The 18,401-nt window shown below is 30.0% G+C and overlaps 1 protein-coding gene across 1 annotated transcript; it reads right to left on the bottom strand.

Annotated features, from left to right (window-relative positions):
* Positions 1–234: 234 nt before the first annotated feature.
* LOC129235311 (microtubule-associated proteins 1A/1B light chain 3A-like) lies at positions 235–18,100 on the bottom strand. Its single transcript, XM_054869047.1, has 5 exons — positions 17,910–18,100; positions 13,039–13,094; positions 11,290–11,396; positions 10,037–10,209; positions 235–4,283 (listed from the first exon to the last, which is right to left on the bottom strand). Exons 1-5 carry the CDS (start codon positions 17,983–17,985, stop codon positions 4,228–4,230), a joined length of 468 nt encoding a protein of 155 aa, XP_054725022.1. The 5' UTR covers positions 17,986–18,100; the 3' UTR covers positions 235–4,227.
* Between the last annotated feature and the right edge of the window lie 301 nt (positions 18,101–18,401).

Raw genomic sequence — 18,401 nt, 5'->3', positions numbered from 1 at the left:
AACTTACTTTTAACTTTCATTTTTTTTCCTAATGTTTAGCAAATTCATATTTAAAAATTATTTTTGATGTATCGATATTTTTACAAGATAAGTTCAGTGTTATCTTATAGAGAATGCTGTTTTTCTTTCTCCATTTTATTAGTATGCTTTGCTATGAACCAAATTAGTCATTTTGAGAGAAAAAGTGATAATTAAAATAAAATGCTTTAATGAGATCACAAAAAAACTTACAATTTTAAAAAGTGAATAAATATATAAAAAAAATTTACACAAAATTCACTGGGATTAAATATAAAAAAAATATTGTTGAATTAAATCATACACTCAACTTTTTAGGGTATGAAATAAAAGAATGTTTTCTACTTTAAAGTTTTTAAATATCAATAATTTTGTTCTTTAAAAACAAAACATGTATACATAATATTAATAAATTTATTTGCATATTATATTTATATAATTTAACAAATACTATACAAAGTTCAACACACAATTATAAAAGTAACTAAAAAAATTAACTTAATTCTATTCAAAATTTTTGCTTTTTGTCTCCAAATAATTAATTTAGACGTGAAAAAAATATCAGACACAGTTGGTCTTCACTTCCTTCAATTTCAGTCCCAAGTTGACATATTGTTGAGTTTTTCAATGCAATAAATAAATTGGGACATTTTTTTCTCAAAAAACAACACATTATGTTGATACTTATACCTTATTTTTCAAAACCAAAAATAACTTCATTTTTCGTATATTGCTCCATTTAGGCTTGAAAACTACGCCGTTACATGCCTGTCGATTTCATCATAGAATTTGACATACCTGCTTAAAAGTAGAATCGCAAAAATCTTTCCAGAAAAACACTTTACTTTAAATTTACATATGAACGGATAAAGTTTGACATGTTGAAATTTGCATCTTTTATTATTTTAAATCAAAATAATTTCAAAACTTTTTAACTATTTCATAAAATTTTGGATTTTTATTATTTCAAGAAAATAACTTTAAACTCTATAAATTGGAGCCAAACTTTTCCTACCACAGTAAGATCGGAGTGCAGTTGGCAGACAGAGAAGTAACTACAGCAAAATAAAAATATTATAACACATGAATTAACAATGCCTCAAAGCAATAATGAAATTTTTTATCTTGTATATATCGCAGCTTGAAAAAAATAGCGATGCAATTTAAAAAAACCAGGAGACCATTTTTTGAATTGTTATGGTTTATAATTTATTGTGTGTTGTTTATCTACAACTTGCATCTTTATTTCATTCAAAAGATTATTTTTTTTAAGTATTATCAATTAAAAAATCTCATTTTCGGTATTTTTTGAGTTGCATCACTATTTTTTTCAAGTGATGATATTTAGAGAGAGAGAGGGCGGGAGGAGATTTTAAAAAAAATGCCTGCAAGACAAATGTGAGTTTCTTCCATGGCACACTAGATCATTATCTCTTAAAGTCATCAAAAACCAACAGAAGAGATACTGTAAGCGCAATGGCAACATGAATCAAAATGTTTATGGCACTTCTTTCATTGATCAGTTGGTAAGCCTATTTTCTAGTCAGAAGTTGTCAACAATTTAAATGGTTTTCAAAACTATAAGATTTTAGAACATCTTTTCCCAAAGTTTTTTCTAATGAGAAATTCATCAAGGTAAAATTTAAAATGAGTCCAGTCCAGAGCATATACTTTTAAATAGTTTTGGAAATTCATAAAAAATTATCAAACAGCAAAGACCAACTGTGTTAATTCTACAAATTTTTCATTAAAAAACAGTAGACCTTTTGAAATGTACGAATAATTTAAAATACAGTATTTTAAATTACATTGACACTAAGAGACATTGTAAACCTTCACAGAGACTTTTTAAAAAAAATTTTACCACAGCAGAAGTCAAACTTAAAAAATTTAAACCAAAACTTAAAAAGAAAAACTGATGCTATGAAAGTGCAGCACACATTAACTGAAAAAAAAATGAAACCAAACATAAATCACACACCAAATTGAAAAGACCCAATTCAGTCCTTTAAATTTTAAAGAATGAAAAATCAGAAATGGATATTAAAAACTTGGAAAACGTTATGTGAAAGCACACATCATATTTACAATGAAACTCCCAGATAATCCTTAAGCACATATAAATGGCACATAAACATTTTATTTAGTATTTTGGCATTTAATCAGTTGCACTGCTTCTTGACAATATCAAAGCAAACACTCAACAGTTAAGAAACTCAGTAGAATTACAAGATTCTGTAAGATCACAGTTGAATTTCAAAATCATGAATAATAATTTAAAGTTACTGCTACAATAGTTAGGTAAGAAACAAGGAATCTGCAAGTAACATTAAAAACAATATTTAAAAACAAAAAGATTGTTAATGATTGAAGCAACAAAAACTGTATGAAAGAAATTGATTGTTATTGGAATTTTGCACTGTTATGCATAACTATTCACAAACCAAGACAAAGCAACTGACAAAAAAAGATTACTGTACTTATAAATAATTGGACTCCATATGTTGGAATGATTAATTCAAAATTTAAATAACTATTGTAAATTCCAAAAGCATTGCTTTTATAGCCAAGGTCATTCACTTCTGTCAAATACTTTCATCTCAATAACACAGAGTTATGTTTTTTAAAAATTACATACTGTATTCAAAAAACTGTCAAAGCAGTCTTTTTGAAATTGAAGAAAGTAATAACACTTTAATGAACTTGCAAACGATTTTACTCCCAAAAAACAGTATAAAATTATGCACTACATTATTAAATAGAAAATTATGATCCAAAAATCTGTAAACTTTCATCATATGCAAAATTATGTCATATCCCATTACAATGCAGAGCAGGTACTTGCTTTAATGTTGCACACAAGTTGGGAAATTTTATTTATTCATTTTTTATTTATTTATTTATTATTATTGTTTTCAAATGTTTAATTGTGTTACACTGAATTTTAATATTGTATGAAAAAACAATGTTACCTAAAAGTTAAGTTGTAAATAATAATAATGGTGAATTTATCAATTAAAATTTTGCATTACATGCAGAAATGTATAAACAAAATATTTTACTTTTTTCTGAAATTACTTTTCCTCACATCAAAACATTTCTTGAATAAAATGTAATTACACTTAGTTTACTTAATGTCAGAAATTGCTAAAGTTAAGAATCCAATAAAGATGTAACAGAGAAAATATTTTTCAAACTGAATTTTATACTGCATCAAGTTATTCCAAATGTTTTCAGTTTTTTTTTCTTGAACTTTACTTCAGAATACTTTATGATGAATCGAGGCAGTATGAAATAAAAATTGTAACAATTGCATTTATTAACGCTCCAGTCAACATATTGATAAAATAAGTCAAAATTGCATTTTTAGAATAAATAATGCAAAAATTCTTTGCTCCAAATAACTTAAATTCATTATCATAATTTATGATAATGACTTTTACTGCATTAAGATACTGAAGTTCATATTAGATATGTATGAACCAGGAGTTAAATTTTTGGTATGAAAGGTGAAACCTCTAACCTTGTTATCAATGCTTAGAGAATGTATCTATAAATAAAAGGTCTGTCATGAAATCCTCCATTTTCAGCAAAATTAGAGCACAAATTATTTTTTGTAAAACTTTAAGAATTTTACCTTTTTTTGGATTTGAAAAATTGATGTATTTCAACTGAAGCTGTACCTAATAACTTTAAAAAAATTAAGTTAAAAACTTTAATATGACACCAACAATGGTTAAGTAACTCCATAACCAAAAGTGCACAGGAAAAAAATCAGACTGACAATTTGCATAAGTAGCACTTTTAAATCGTCAATATCAGTTAAATTATAGAGCAAATTTTTTTTAATAAATCACGTTTTGAAAAATAAAATAATTCATGCTTCATAAACTTGCAGCAATGAGGATTCATTTTGAATAATTATGCAAAAAATTTTAATTTAAAAAAAAAAGGTAGTGTATATAAGATAAAAATTACAAAAGCTTTTAATGATACAGATTGAAAAATCTACTGCTATTTTCTCTCTTCTTTTTCTTTGTTTTCCCCTCTTGAAACATCACAGGCATTATCATACAACTCAAAGCATCAGTTGAGCAAAGAAAATCAGTAACAAAGCCATGCAAATCTTTGGAACTTATTTTTGCTTATGGCAGTGAAGTGAATGCTTGAGAAAGTCATTTTCTTTCAAACAAATACAGTACCTTCACGTCAGATCATATTAATTTCACAATCACATTGACAGGAATGACATATATAAGAAAAATCTGAAAAATTTAGAAGAAATATCATCAAGACTAATGAAGACTTACTAAATTACACATAAATATCTTTTCAGTTTAGTTTAAGCTTACAATATTAACAGGGAAAAAAGCACAGAAACAAATTTAAATTATAACCATATATATTTTTACTCAAAGATGTTTTTTTTTGACAATGTTGATGAACAAAAAAGAGAGCTCAAATAAATTCATTTACAGAATATTAAAAAATGAGATTTTTTGGTAATCACTTTAAAAATTGCAACCACTAAAAAGTTTATTTTACATTTAATTTTTAAGGTTGTATGCATCGGAGGTTTGCAATAAAATTCGACCATGGCTTCCTAATTAGTAATAACGCCGTCAATTTTCTTCTAAATTTGCAGAGTCAAAAACATGACTTTTTGTTAATTACAAATAATTTCAGGACTGTTTATTTCTGTCTTACCGCAACATAAAAATCAGCTAACTTCCTTGCTGATTTTCCCTTATCATACACATGCAAAATTTCTATTCCCTGATCTAAAGTTAAACAAATTCACTTTGCCATCGTCACAATAGTCAACACTCTAGAATGAAAATGTCCAAGACCTTTACTTCAAAAAAATATTAGCTCTCATATGTTTCTAAAACAGCTCAATGAGGGAAACAATAGTTTAAATCTATGCAAACCTTATCTCAAAAAAAAGGTCAATACCCCTCCCATTCATTACAAAAATCTAAACATAGAAAACACCTGGCCATTCTCTTAACGAAACGCTAAAGGTAAATAAAATAAAAGACCGAAATGGAAGAGTAGTCGCCAGTCTATCTCAAAGCCCATACAGGCGACAACACTGACCTTCAGAGGGGTTTAGTGATTTGGATCGGGTAAATACCTAGTGGGTAGGCAATTTTTTTTTTTTTGGTATTTTCCCGGATATTTACTCAAGGCCTGGGTAAATACCCAAAAACTGGGTATTTTACAAAAAAAATGCAAAAATGAATCGGATTTTTTTTTTAAAATCTAAATCTGAAATAATTGGTAAAACTGATACATACATATGTACTACACAGTTTATAATAATTTTTATTGAAAGACTTGATGAAATTATGAAAGAAACATATCGTGAACCAAAGAATCTTTCTTTTCAATGTCATAATTGGAGAAGATGTTTGCTTTTTTTTTTGAAACCAGTTAAGCTTTTTACTTTTTGTAGAAGGGCTTTTCATATCTGAAATTTGCTATCAACATTGATCCAACACATTTAATGTGAATGTCACATTAGATTGCTAAGTTGTTTCACACAATAATTCTTTAAATCTGTAATCAAAATACAACTTTTGGGCAAATATTTATTGTTTTGTATATGGTTGGTTATACAAGGTGTGTTCCGAAAGAAATGCAATGGTATTTTCCATGCCACTTTTATTGGTCAGAGTATAATTGAACTACTTGGTTTAGGTGAGGGAGACCCTAAGGTTTTCCAGAAAATCAGTCACGGGGTTCTCCAAGCTGTGGAAGTGGACGGACGTCAGTTAATGTTAACCTCTACACACCAAGCCTGTCGAGGGAAAAATGGTACTCGATTAAGTTTTGTTGCTTAACCAACAAAATCTCTTGAGGAGACTAACAAAATGATTGGTGAGGCTTACGGGGACTCTTCTCTGTCCTATTCCCAAGTTTTGAAATGGTTAAAGACCTCTTAAGAAGGACGGGAGGAGGTTCAAGATGAACAACGCTCTGGGCAGCCGTCAACAAGCAAAACCGACAACTATGTGTCTCGTGTTCCTCAATTGTTGGACTTTGATCCTCGATTGACTATCAAGATGGTTGCAAATGAACTGAACATCTCGTCTACTGCTGTGTTTCGCATTACTCAAGATTTAGTGATGAGAAAAGTGTGAGGAAAGTTCATGCTGAAGCACCTTGCCATAACCTGCTGCCAATCCACGAGTTCTTGGCTAAGCACCAGGTGAAAATGCTGTCCCAGCTGCCTACAGTCCTGACCCCAGCAGACTTCATTTTGTTCCCTCAGGTTAAGGCAGGCCAGAAATGAACCCATTTTTCATTACTAGAAGAGAGCCAATCAGTCGTGAAGAAGACCTTAGGGGAGGTTCCCAAAAACGCCTTTCAGGGCACTAAGCAGTCATAGCAGAGGAGATGGAAGAAATGTGCAGAATTGAAGAATTTTAAGTGCTTGTGCAAATCTGTTCAATAAATTACTTCAAAAAAATAATAATAACAATAATAATAATTGCATTACTTTTAGAATAGACCCTATATGTATATTCATAGTGGAATACATACAGAAAAGTATTTTATTGAATATAAATTTTTGAAATAAATATCCGGAGAAATACCCATTTTGGGCATTTATCAAGGTATATATCCCTAAAAATAAATATCTGGGTATTTTACATCACTAGAGGGGTTTGAGTGGACACTCTGAAAGGTTGAGTTAACATTGAGCGCATAGGCCAAAAATTTCGTGCCGTGTGAAACTGGCCACTAACAGGAGTGGCCGCTCAAAGAGGTTTCATTGTATTTCAATCTTTGTTTAGGGTTTATTTCCCTTGTGATAAAGGGAGGGGGGAGAGATTTTGAAAAAATATAAAGCTGAAATCTGAAGTTTTAAAGTCCAGGAGCCACAGTCAGTCATTCTCTCTCCGACTTTGCAGCCCTGAATTTAGCACACTGACTGATCAGAAAATAGGAGTGGTGCAGCAGCATTTTTTATTTTATTGATTTTTTTTATTTAGTAGTCAATACATTATTTAGTTATTTTAAGTAACTTTAAGTAACCTTTTTCGAGATTGATGGCTGAACATGTCTTTTTTTCCTTCAAGGTTTTATTTCATTTGAAAAAGATTAAAGCAACTAAAGCTCCGGGACCAGATAATATTTATCCAAAACTTTTAGTTGAATGTGCAGAGGAATTAGTGGATGTTATTTTGAATATTTTCAATGCTTCTTATAACTCGGGGACGGTGCCAGAGGACTGGAAGCTGGCTAACATAACGCCACTCTTCAAGAAGGGGTCTAAAGGTATTGCTGGGAATTATAGACCTGTAAGTTTGACTTCGGTGATTTGTAAGATTTTCGAAACTTTGATCAAAATTAAGATCATGAAGTTCTTAGAGACTAATAGTCTGTTGACTAGTTTGCAGTATGGTTTCAGGAAAGGTAAATCCTGTACTACTAATTTATTGCATTTCTACGACAAGGTTACCTCAGCTTTAGATAACAAAAAATGTGTGGATGTTGTTTATATTGATTTTCAAAAAGCTTTTGATAAGGTACCGCATGTTGCTCTTCTCAGCAAGTTAGCTGACATAGGAATAGGAGGAAAAACTTTACTTTGGGTTAGAAATTGGTTTACTGGTAGGAAGCAAAGAGTAGTTGTGAGAGGAAATCATTCTAATTGGAGTGATGTTTTAAGTGGGGTTCCTCAGGGATCAGTTTTAGGGCCTCTTTTGTTTATTATATTTATGAATGACATCAATGAAAATATTTCTGGAAGCATGAATTGTTTTGCTGACGATGTAAAAGTTATGGGGATTGTCAAAAATGAAGAACAAGTAAAACAGCTGCAAGAGGATTTAGATCATATTACTAAGTGGGCAGATAAATGGGGTACGGCAGTTAATGTAGGGAAATGTCAAATGCTACACTTAACACATCGTTCAATAAGTCCCGAGACTAACAATGAAAACAACATTTTTTTTTTTTTAAATCATTTTTATTCGTCAATATAATCTCCTTTTAGAGTGACACAATCTTTCCAGCGCCTTTCCAATATTTCTATTCCATGCTTATAGAAGGATTTCTCCTTTGCCTCAAAATAGGCTTCTGTTTCGGCAATGACCTCCTCATTCGAGCCGAATTTTTTTCCCTGGAGCATTTTTTTCAGATCTGCAAAGAGCCAGTAGTCGCTAGGGGCTAAATCTGGCGAATACGGGGGGTGGGGAAGCAAATCAAAGCCCAACTCATTAATTTTTGCCATTGTTTTCATGGACTTGTGGCATGGCGCATTATCCTGATGAAAAAGGATTTTTTTCTTTTTCATATGCGGTCGTTTCGCCGCAATCTCCTCCTTCAAACGTACCAACAAGTCAACATAATAATCGCTATTGATGGATTTGCCTTTTTCCAGGTAGTCAATGAAAATGACGCCATTTGTATCCCAAAAAACAGACGCCAAGACTTTGCCAGCAGACTGCTGCGTTTTTGGACGCTTTGGGCGGCTTTCTCCAGCCATGCGCCACTCAGATGATTGCCGTTTCGACTCCGGAGTGAAATGGTGTATCCACGTTTCATCCATGGTCACGTATCGGTGCAGGAAATTTTTTTTATCGTGATTGAATATCGATAAACAGCTCTCTGAGTCGTCAATTCGTTGCTGTTTTTGCTCCATTGAAAGCAATCGCGGCACCCACTTTGAAAAAACCTTTTTCATGCTCAATTTTTCATGAAGGATTTTAAACACGCTTCCAGATGATATTTGTATCATTTCTGCAATCTCACGGACCTTCACTTTGCGATTTTTCATTACTATTTTTAACGTTTCACTCACATTTTCCGGCGTAACGGCTTCCAATGGCCTACCCGAACGTTCCGCATCATTTGTGTCCGTACGACCACGTTTAAACTCGGCAAACCAACGACAAATCGTTGATTTGGATGGACAGGAGTCCTGGTAATGTTTTTCAAGCCATTGCTGGGCTTCTATGGTGTTTTTACCCATTAAAAAACAATGTTTAATTAACACGCGAAACTCGCTTTTTTCCATTTTTCAAACTAATAACAAAATCACTTTACTCTAACCTCTATAACTCTGCTGTTTGTTGTTCAATCGACGTGAAATTTTTACACGTTTCATGTAAAGGTTATGTCTCTAGGGAAACGTGGCTAGTTTGGTACTACTAGCGCCATCTATGGGTTAGTCTCGGGACTTATTGAACGATGTGTTAGGTCATGGAAATAAGCATATGAGATATCGTTTACAGGGTTCAGTCATAAATCAGGCAGAAAATGTTATGGATCTGGGTATCTTTATAAATCAGGACTTCAAGTTTAGTCAACAGTGCAGCATTGCTAGTAACAAAGCCAACAAAATGCTTGGGTTTATCAATAGATCTATTTCAAACAAATCTAAGAAAGTTCTTCTGCCTTTATATAGGAGTTTAGTAAGACCTCATTTGGAGTATGCTGTTCAGTTTTGGTCGCCTTATCTGAAGAAAGATATTTTTGTATTGGAAAGGGTTCAAAGAAGGGTAACTAAATTAGTAAGGGGACTCTCATATTTAGATTATGATACCAGACTTAATAGGCTTAACATGTATAGCCTGGAGCAAAGGAGAGTCAGAGGGGACATGATTCAGTTATTTAAATTTATCAAAATGAAAGATGTAAATGGATTAAATTTTTGCGGGGAAAGCAGGACAAGGGGTCATTGTTTTAAGCTATTAAAATCTCAGGCTAACTTGGAAATCAGAAAAAACTACTACTTTAGCAGGGTCGTGGGCACTTGGAATAGCTTACCGGAAGAGGCGGTAATGAGCAAGGGAGTGGATAGCTTTAAGAGGGCCACTGATCTTCATTGGGGACTAATTAATTGACTAGGACCAGCCTAGCTGGGCCCAGAGCCTGTTGCTGGTCGTCACATTTGTATTTGTAACTTTTTATACATAGATTTTTTTTTTCAACGGTCTTGCGCAAAGCTGAGTAATTTTGCAAGTTGAATGCGAATCTTAGGTCCATTTTAAATATGGTTTACCTTTGCAAGTCACTGATCCAAACATTTCTTGAGAAGCATATGTTATATACAAGAATCCATCTTCATCTTTACTCTCTAAGTAGACTTCTATTAAAGTTTTAGACATACTGGCAATGCTTCGGTTATTTATAAGTAGATAAAATGCTTGAGTAGGACCCAAATGCATACGATTTCTAGAAACAATTTATGTATATACATTATCATTAATTTTTTCATAAAATATAAATAAATGAAAAGAATGATAAAAAGTGTTTTGTTATCAAATTTCATCTTACATGATAGAAAATCAAGATTAGGAAATAAAGTCAATACAACTAAAATATTAACCAGGGAAAAAAAGAACATTAATTAAACTCATTTTGAATAAAATAGCTTCTAATGAGAAAAGGTTCACTGAATGAATACTAATGAATAGATACAGCATTTTTACAATTAAAAAAACAACAAATATATTTACATTAAGTACATAAGGTATATACAAATTCAATTGATTCCATTATTTATGAAAAAATCCTAAAAGCATGTGTCATAAAGTAGTATCGAGTACATTGTATTTTTAATATTATATTCTAATACTTTCTAATTGAGAAGGATAGAAAAGTTATGTCAATTGAGCCAAATAAAATTGCATTGATATTTGCTGTTTCGTTATACAGTTGCGTTCATGCTCGTTCATTTTAGAATTTCAAATTTCTAAACTTCATATCTGTATGTTTACTATAAATACAAATCCATGCAATATAAAATATCAAAACCAGAATTTGTCCACAATCAGCTATATTTTTTGAAATACAAATTATATTATGTAAAAAAGCAGTCGGGAACTTTGTACTAAGAAATGAGTAAAAAATACTTCTGTGCAAACAGCTGTTTTGAGGTTATAAAAACAAACTTCTTTATCAGTATTTTAAAGAAAAATGGTTAAGTCCGACAACAGCCAAGTAAACTAACATATTCACTTGCACATTGTTGGACTTCGTGAACCATTTTTCTTTTATGCACTGTTGAAAGGATTTGCTTTAATAATCTCGAAAAAGCTCTATGCAAAGTTTTAAAACTCTTTTTAATTGTTTTCGTACATGTATACACACTACTTTATTTTTGTTCATAAAAAGAATATTTGTTCCAAAGATCCTTTTTTTTTTCTTTGCTTTTTGGTGGAACTGAAAATTGTGAATTTAATTTGAAAAAAAAAAAAAAAACACCTATACTGTTATTGTCCTCAATAACAATTTTGCTTTCAAAAAACTTACCTAATTATAGTTAGGAACTGGGAAATTGTGAGCTCTTGTGGCACTAAAAACTTAGTCTTGTCCAACAAGGGCAACTGAGATTCCTTGTGATATCGCTCAACAATTACCTGTAAGAAAACACCTTAAAAATCACTAAAATGAAGGAAGAGAAGATCTTGATTAGAGATGCACTGAATATTTGTTTCAGTCGAATACTTTAATGCTTTGCAACAGAATATTAAACAAATTTAAATATTCATAATTGCTAAGCAAACGCCTATTTTTGAATATAATAAATGAATGTATTGAAGGTACATAAGATTGGAGATAAACATTAAATTATAGAATACAAAGATAATACATTTTAAAATGTATAAAACAATAGAGATATGATTTTTTTTAAATAAGAGTCAAACAGTGCAAATAGTAGGGCTGTATTGCACAAAAGTTCATCGCATATTGTTGAATCAGTTTAGAATTTTTCACTCTTTAAATAATTAATTTTTGATTTAACAAAAAAATAATTATTATTAAATACTATTTGGTTGAGAGAAAAAAATATGCACAACTGATGGTTGAAGCAATGTCATTTTTTTAAATTTATTTTTCTACTTTGTATATACACATGTATACAATGTTGCAACATTTTTCATTTATTGACACTTTTTTCTTTTATCATTGTGCTTTTAAATAACATTATAATTTTTTCTACAGAGTAAAAGTCTTGGATTAAATGGTTACTAATAATTAAAAATAAATTTAAATTAAAAGTGCTTCTAAATTAGCCTGATGACCACAGGGTTACCACCCTAATACTTTTAACTTTCATGTCTAGTTAACATAATGTAATTTTAGTAACAGTAATATGAAAATTAGCTCAAAGAAATTGGATGAAATTTTAAAATTATTTTGGGAATTATACTGAATGTTGTACAAGTCTTTCGTCAATATGTTTTTCCCCACCCAACCTTTACCAAAAAACTTTTTAGGATTGCTTGAGAATTTTCATGAAGAATGAAAGTCTTGAGATTTAATGGCTAACAATAAACAAGGGGTCACTTCAAAATTTTTAAAATCTCTACGGACTGATAACTAACTGAATATTTGAATTTTTTTTGTTTAGCCGAACAGAATGTAATTTTATCATCAACAATATATTTTAAAAAATGCTCACAACATTTAAATAAAATTTTGAAACGTTATTTAAAAAAAAATAACGGAAATGGAGAAAAATAAAGAAACACACTGAAATAAATTAGGTTACTAAGTGATATTGAAAAGTCCAAATTGTGAAAAATAATTAACTGAATAAAAATTTATTAACAGTGATGGAGTAATTGCACTATTGTAGTGTTAAACGTTGAAAATGATTCTCATTACATTTAACCAGCAGACTATTAGCCACACTATTGTTAATTCACCAGTTATCTTTCACTGATTAAATTAGTAATCAACCAATTTGCTTGTTGATGCATTTTGAATAGTTGGTGCATGATTACTCGCGACTCCTAGTTTGTAAATTTATAAAATATCCATTTGATTAAGCATTTTTTTTCCTTGTCATTCCCCCCCCCCCCATTTTTTTTTTAATGTAAAAGTTGCACAAGTTCATATATTTTCCAATTCATCAAATAAGAAAATAGACGAATCAATTCAGTTTCATTTGTTACGAAGAAAAGCGTTATTAGAAAAGGTAGATATTATATGATTAAAGAGTCTAATCGACTCTGACTACTAAAAGGTACAAATAAAATCAAAGTATTTTCATACCGGTATCTTGGTTGGAAACTTTTGCCGAATATTTTCTACTTCTTCCTTTCTTGTAGCTGAAATAGTGCAAGTTCTTTCTTTAAAAAACACATAATATGATGTCTTCAGCTTAACTGAAGTAATGCTTTTTATTAGAGATGCATGGAATATTCAGATGGTATTCCGTATTTACTGCCTTTTAGGCAGACAAACCGAATACTTGAATATTCAGCAACCGAAAATTAAATACAAATTTCAATATTCAAATTAATCAAAAGGCAATTAATAATATAAAAAAGAAAGACCCTGATTAAAAATTTTAGTTTTTTCAAGTTTTACTATATATGACATATTTAGTAATTGCAATACTGGCATACCGAATACCAGTAATTAGAGCAATTTTGCAATACCGGTATTTGCCAAGACAAAATACCGGTATTTTTGGTATTGGCTAAAAATAAAAAATAGCTTCAATTAAAAGAATTTTTAATTTAACTTATTAAATATCTACTTACATATTTCTTTTTCCATGATACAGAACCAAATCAATCTATCGATGTAAAAGTTTGGTTTCAAAAGCCGGAACAAAAATAGTAGAAAGATTGCATAATGATATTGCCATTAAAAGATGGTGAGATGAATCGCATTTTCGTGCACTTTTGTGCACCATTTTTTTATTTTTTCTATTTCCCTGATCACTCTCACTTTCCCTTTTGAGAAAGTTAATTTTCGAGTGTAATTTTGAATGCATTCGTCCCACGAACAATTTGTTCCAACCATCAATTGCAGTAATACTTTACAATTTCTTTTTTAATTATTTATCTCAACTATACTAAATTATGACAAAAACTGTTTCTGATAGCATAACAAATGGATAATTTGTTGTCACCAGTATCAGTTTGTTGTCCTGTCTCGCTATTTGGCTTTATACTTGGCAAAATAATGCTCAAAAATTATATAGTGCCTTGAAATTTTACATAGAGGTAAAGCATAATCAATTGAAACATATTTTCAGATATTTATATTATTATAAAGAATTTTTAAAAGAAAGCGAAAACGAAAAAGAGAAACTTACAAGATAAAATTTAGTCATGTTTATCGAAAATTTCAAACCAAAGGGCTAATAAAAAATCAACACAAACCTCTCTTGCTCAAGAAAAAATTGGCATTAATATTGAAAAAGTATCCTCTTTCGGAAAGAAATTAGAAATAGCTACAAATCAAGTAATAATTTAACAATACAGGCAATACAAAAAAAAAGCACACACACCCAGCAGGAATTTTATTAAAAAAAACATGCCAGATACCAAGTTATTTGAAGATTAAGGACTTCCAGACAATTAGAGGAGGTGTATTGCGGATTGTTAACAGTACTACCAACCTGCGGGAATTTAGAAAGAGTATTTTCAACTGTAGGAAAGTTGAGCACAAAAATGACTTCCAGGCAGGGATGGCAGGGTTGGTAAAAAAAACGTTTTTTTTTTTCAAAAAAAAAAAAACAAAAAAAAAACTTTTTTTTGGTTTAAACCAGGGTTTTTTGGCTTAAACCAGGGTTTTTTGGTTTAAATCGGGTTTTTTTTTTGGTTTAAATACTATTTGCAAGAAAAACAATTAATTTTTGGAAGGTAATTAAGGTTCCATGTAATTAACAGTTATTCAATAGTCACATTATACCTAATTTCTTGATTAATTAAAGAGATAAGAACAAAATCTTGTAACTAAATGAAATAATTAAAATAGCTTTCTGCGGGGATATATTGATTGAAATGTTTGACTTGATTAACATATTAGTATGCATGTATATATAGACTCTTTATGATACAAAATACTTCAAGAAGTGGTTGTGACGCGGGTTAAGATAAAATATAATGAAGATCCAAGAAAAAAACTTTATAAAACCAACATAATACGAATAATTATCGAATAAAGGTGAAAGTTATACTTTTAAGCATAATCTTTTCAAAAGAACAATTTTCATATTTTTTCTTTCTGATCTTACATAATGCTGATTTTTACATACACAATATCGAAAATATTGAAGTAAAGCAAAATGTACAACAGTACATGATTGAACAGTCAAAAAATCGATTGCTGTTGTACTGACATAGTTTTAAAAAAAAGTGCTGCTCTATATTAGACTCCGTTTTTATTTTGGAAAGACTTGGAAAAGATATCGACTATCGCTAAAACAAAGAACCAAATCAAAAATACAAAAATTGGTGTAATATGGCTTAAATTACAGCTTATTTACTGGCATACATGTTGCATCCAGCATTGAAGTTTAAAAAATATTAAATGCAAACTCTTTAGAACAAATAAATGTGTAACAAATTCTATTTCAAGAAATTTTTGCCAAAAACGTTATATACGTGAAGTATAAACTTTTTTTTTTAAATTTGATTCAAAAAAATATTATTTGTGTTCACCTGCAGAACAAATCTTAATTTTTAGGTGCAAACAATTAAGTTAGACTGTTGATTACCTTACAAGTCAAAGTTAAAATTCCAGGAAAGTGCAAATAAGTGGGTGAAAAGGTCACACCCCTACAACAGGAGTGAGCAATATAATGGATTGCATCTACAATAAAAGATTCAATCCTTAGTAAATCTTAACTAATCATGCAAATTAAGCATAATACAAATACAAAAGTGACGACCAGCAACAGGCTCTGGCCCCAGCTAGACTGGTCCTAGTCAATTCACAATCCCCAGTGAAGATCAATGGCCCTCTTAAAACTGTCTACTTCTTTGCTCATTACCACCTCTTCCGGTAAGCTGTTCCAAGGTTCCACTACCCTGCTAAAATAATAATTTTTCCTAATATCCATGTTAGCCTGAGATTTAAATAGCTTAAAACAATGACCCCTTGTCCTGTGTAATGATGGAAGTTGATTGAAATCTGCTTTATAGCACATATATGAAATAAAAAATATATTAATATATTTTTTCGATTAAAGCTTGTAATACATTTTGAAGAAGCAACTTTGCAATTTTGGTATTTATCTCTGCAACTTAGCTAGGAACTTAGCATAATTGGAATTTTATATTTTTCAATATGTGCGGGGAAATCAATGTAAACCTGTAAAATGAATTTTTTTTTGGCTTTAAAAAAAAAAAAAAAAAAAAAACATTTAAAAAAAAACCAATTGGTTTAAACCGTGGTTTAAACCAAACAACCCTGGTATACAAGGGTTCTTAGGGTTCACCCCCCCCCCCCCCGAAAAGTTTGGTTTGACATTTAAATGTTCGTTTACATTTAAAAATTTCCAAAAAATATTGTTCCAAAACTCAAATGTCTTTCACATGTATATTAATTGCATAAAACACTTTTAGTGAGTCAAGGCTGGTTTTCAATAATGTATTAAAGCTCCGTATGAAAGTTTTAAACCCTCCCTGAAATATTTTCTGGCTACGGCCCTGTTCCAGGCTAAGAGAATTCATTGCATTATGTTTTTTACTGTTGTTAATTTTTTATTATGACATTTGTTTCTTCATTTTATATTTGTTCGCAATACATTTTCATAAATAATATAATTTTTGACAAAACAATTAAATGTTGCAACGAAACAATGTGGTTTCAAGCACTTTTTGAAATTTAAAATACCAGTATTTGGGTACCACGTTTTAAAAATACTGAATCCAGGCATTGAATTTTTGGTCCGGTATTGCAATTTCTAGACATATTATTTAAAAATTGATTTTTAAAATTGAATTGATATATTTTTTAAAAAGAATTAAACTGCATTAATCATCAAAACTACAGGATAATTATGGCAAACTATGGTGCAGGAACATTAGGCGTTCAACATTATTCTTTATTTATGCTGTGTCAAAACATGTTTATTAGTTGTCAAATCATGTATATAGAATCATAGAAGGAAACTGAATAACAATTTATGCAGAATTTCAGGTGAACATGAAACAAATTAGACATTTAACTTGTTATTGCTATTGGAATGAAGATTTATTTTGTTTTTTAGATACATATATTCAATTAATAATTATACTTCTAATATAGAAAAAGTTAGGATGTTAAATGGAAGAGCATCTACCTTTCACAAAAGACAGAAAATAGGTAAAAATTTTCCGTTTTAAATTGGCATTATATAAAATAGTTAAAAGAAGCCATATTTTACATCTAAAATATGGTTCCTTTCAGCTTTAAAATTTAAAGGTACAATAAACAAAAATAAAAAGCAAAAAAGTATTAAAGTTACATTTATTTATATGTACGTATGTACACATTTATTTATTTATATACACACAAATAACACATATGTATACAATAATAATTGCCACTTCTAATCATATAAATACAATTTAAAAAAACTTCAAAAGTTGAAAGTACACTTTAAGGGGGCAGTGGATCTTGAAAACAAACTTTTTAAATTATTGCATGAATTTGTATGAAATTTTAACCGTATACTTTAAACACTAGTACAAGCTTAATTATAAAATTTCATTAAAAAATTTTAATTAGAAGACCAATTATTAAAAAAAAAAATGTAAATAACCTTAACGATAAAAATTAACAAAACTTTGAAAATTCCCTTGCGTAATTATTTTGATTTCACAATACTGAAACTTATTTTAAATCATTCTCTATACTATAATAAATAAAACAAAACTCACAAAATTGTCCTCACATTCAAATAAATTCAAAAAATAAAAATTTCAAAAATTTGACAAAAATTTCTTCCTTTTGAACGTCCAGTGTCCCCTTAAGTACTTCAGCAAGTATTTAACCACAACAAATACAAACTGATATCAAAACTGCCCCAGCTTTAGGCGATAAAGGCACAACAATAATCCTTTGCTTCTGCGTAATCTGCAAATGTACATCAACATAAACAATCACTTTTTGAAAGATGCAGAACCCAACCCATGACTCACCTAATGATTTTCTCTGCTTAAAAGTGCCCACCGCATTGATATTCCTATCGGATCTGTCCCGAAACAATTTATTCATCGTAAATTTTGAATTTTAAGCAAATCAGATTTAAGCTTTGAACAACTGTTGACGAAATAAAAAAGGAACTAATCAAACATGTGACATTTCAAGCAAAATACTAACTTGCGCAACGTCACGTTTTGAGGTCAATGTAATTGCCAGATGCAAAACGAAACTAGACTTTTATTTTCTGGAAGGGAAAGGGAAATATAAATTTATTTTATTTTTATTTTGCTATAAAATTGGGTATAGTTAAGGAATTGAGGATGCTAAGGCATAATAACAGAAAAGATTACTATAAAGCTTGCTTTTTCTCTGCTAAATATTCATCACGCGAATATTTCGCTCTTTTTGCCCCACCTTGAAGTAAAATACGTTTTATAATATTTAACAGAATCAAAATTTTTCATATAAAGTGCCAATAATAGCGAAAA

The sequence above is a fragment of the Uloborus diversus genome, chromosome 2 (assembly GCF_026930045.1).
Source record: "Uloborus diversus isolate 005 chromosome 2, Udiv.v.3.1, whole genome shotgun sequence".
Taxonomy (NCBI): Eukaryota; Metazoa; Arthropoda; class Arachnida; order Araneae; family Uloboridae; genus Uloborus; species Uloborus diversus.
This window is presented reverse-complemented; position numbering and strand designations above follow the sequence as displayed.

Bases quoted from the DNA above. Each gene is read 5' to 3' on its own strand.
- LOC129235311 (XM_054869047.1), bottom strand. From the start codon at position 17,985: ATGAATAAATTGTTTCGGGACAGATCCGATAGGAATATCAATGCGGTG. The intron at 11,397-13,038 runs GTATGAAAATAC...GTTTTCTTACAG, and splicing joins AGTTTCCAACCAAGATACCG to GTAATTGTTGAGCGATATCA. The intron at 10,210-11,289 runs GTAAGTTTTTTG...AATTGTTTCTAG, and splicing joins CAGTTCCTAACTATAATTAG to AAATCGTATGCATTTGGGTC.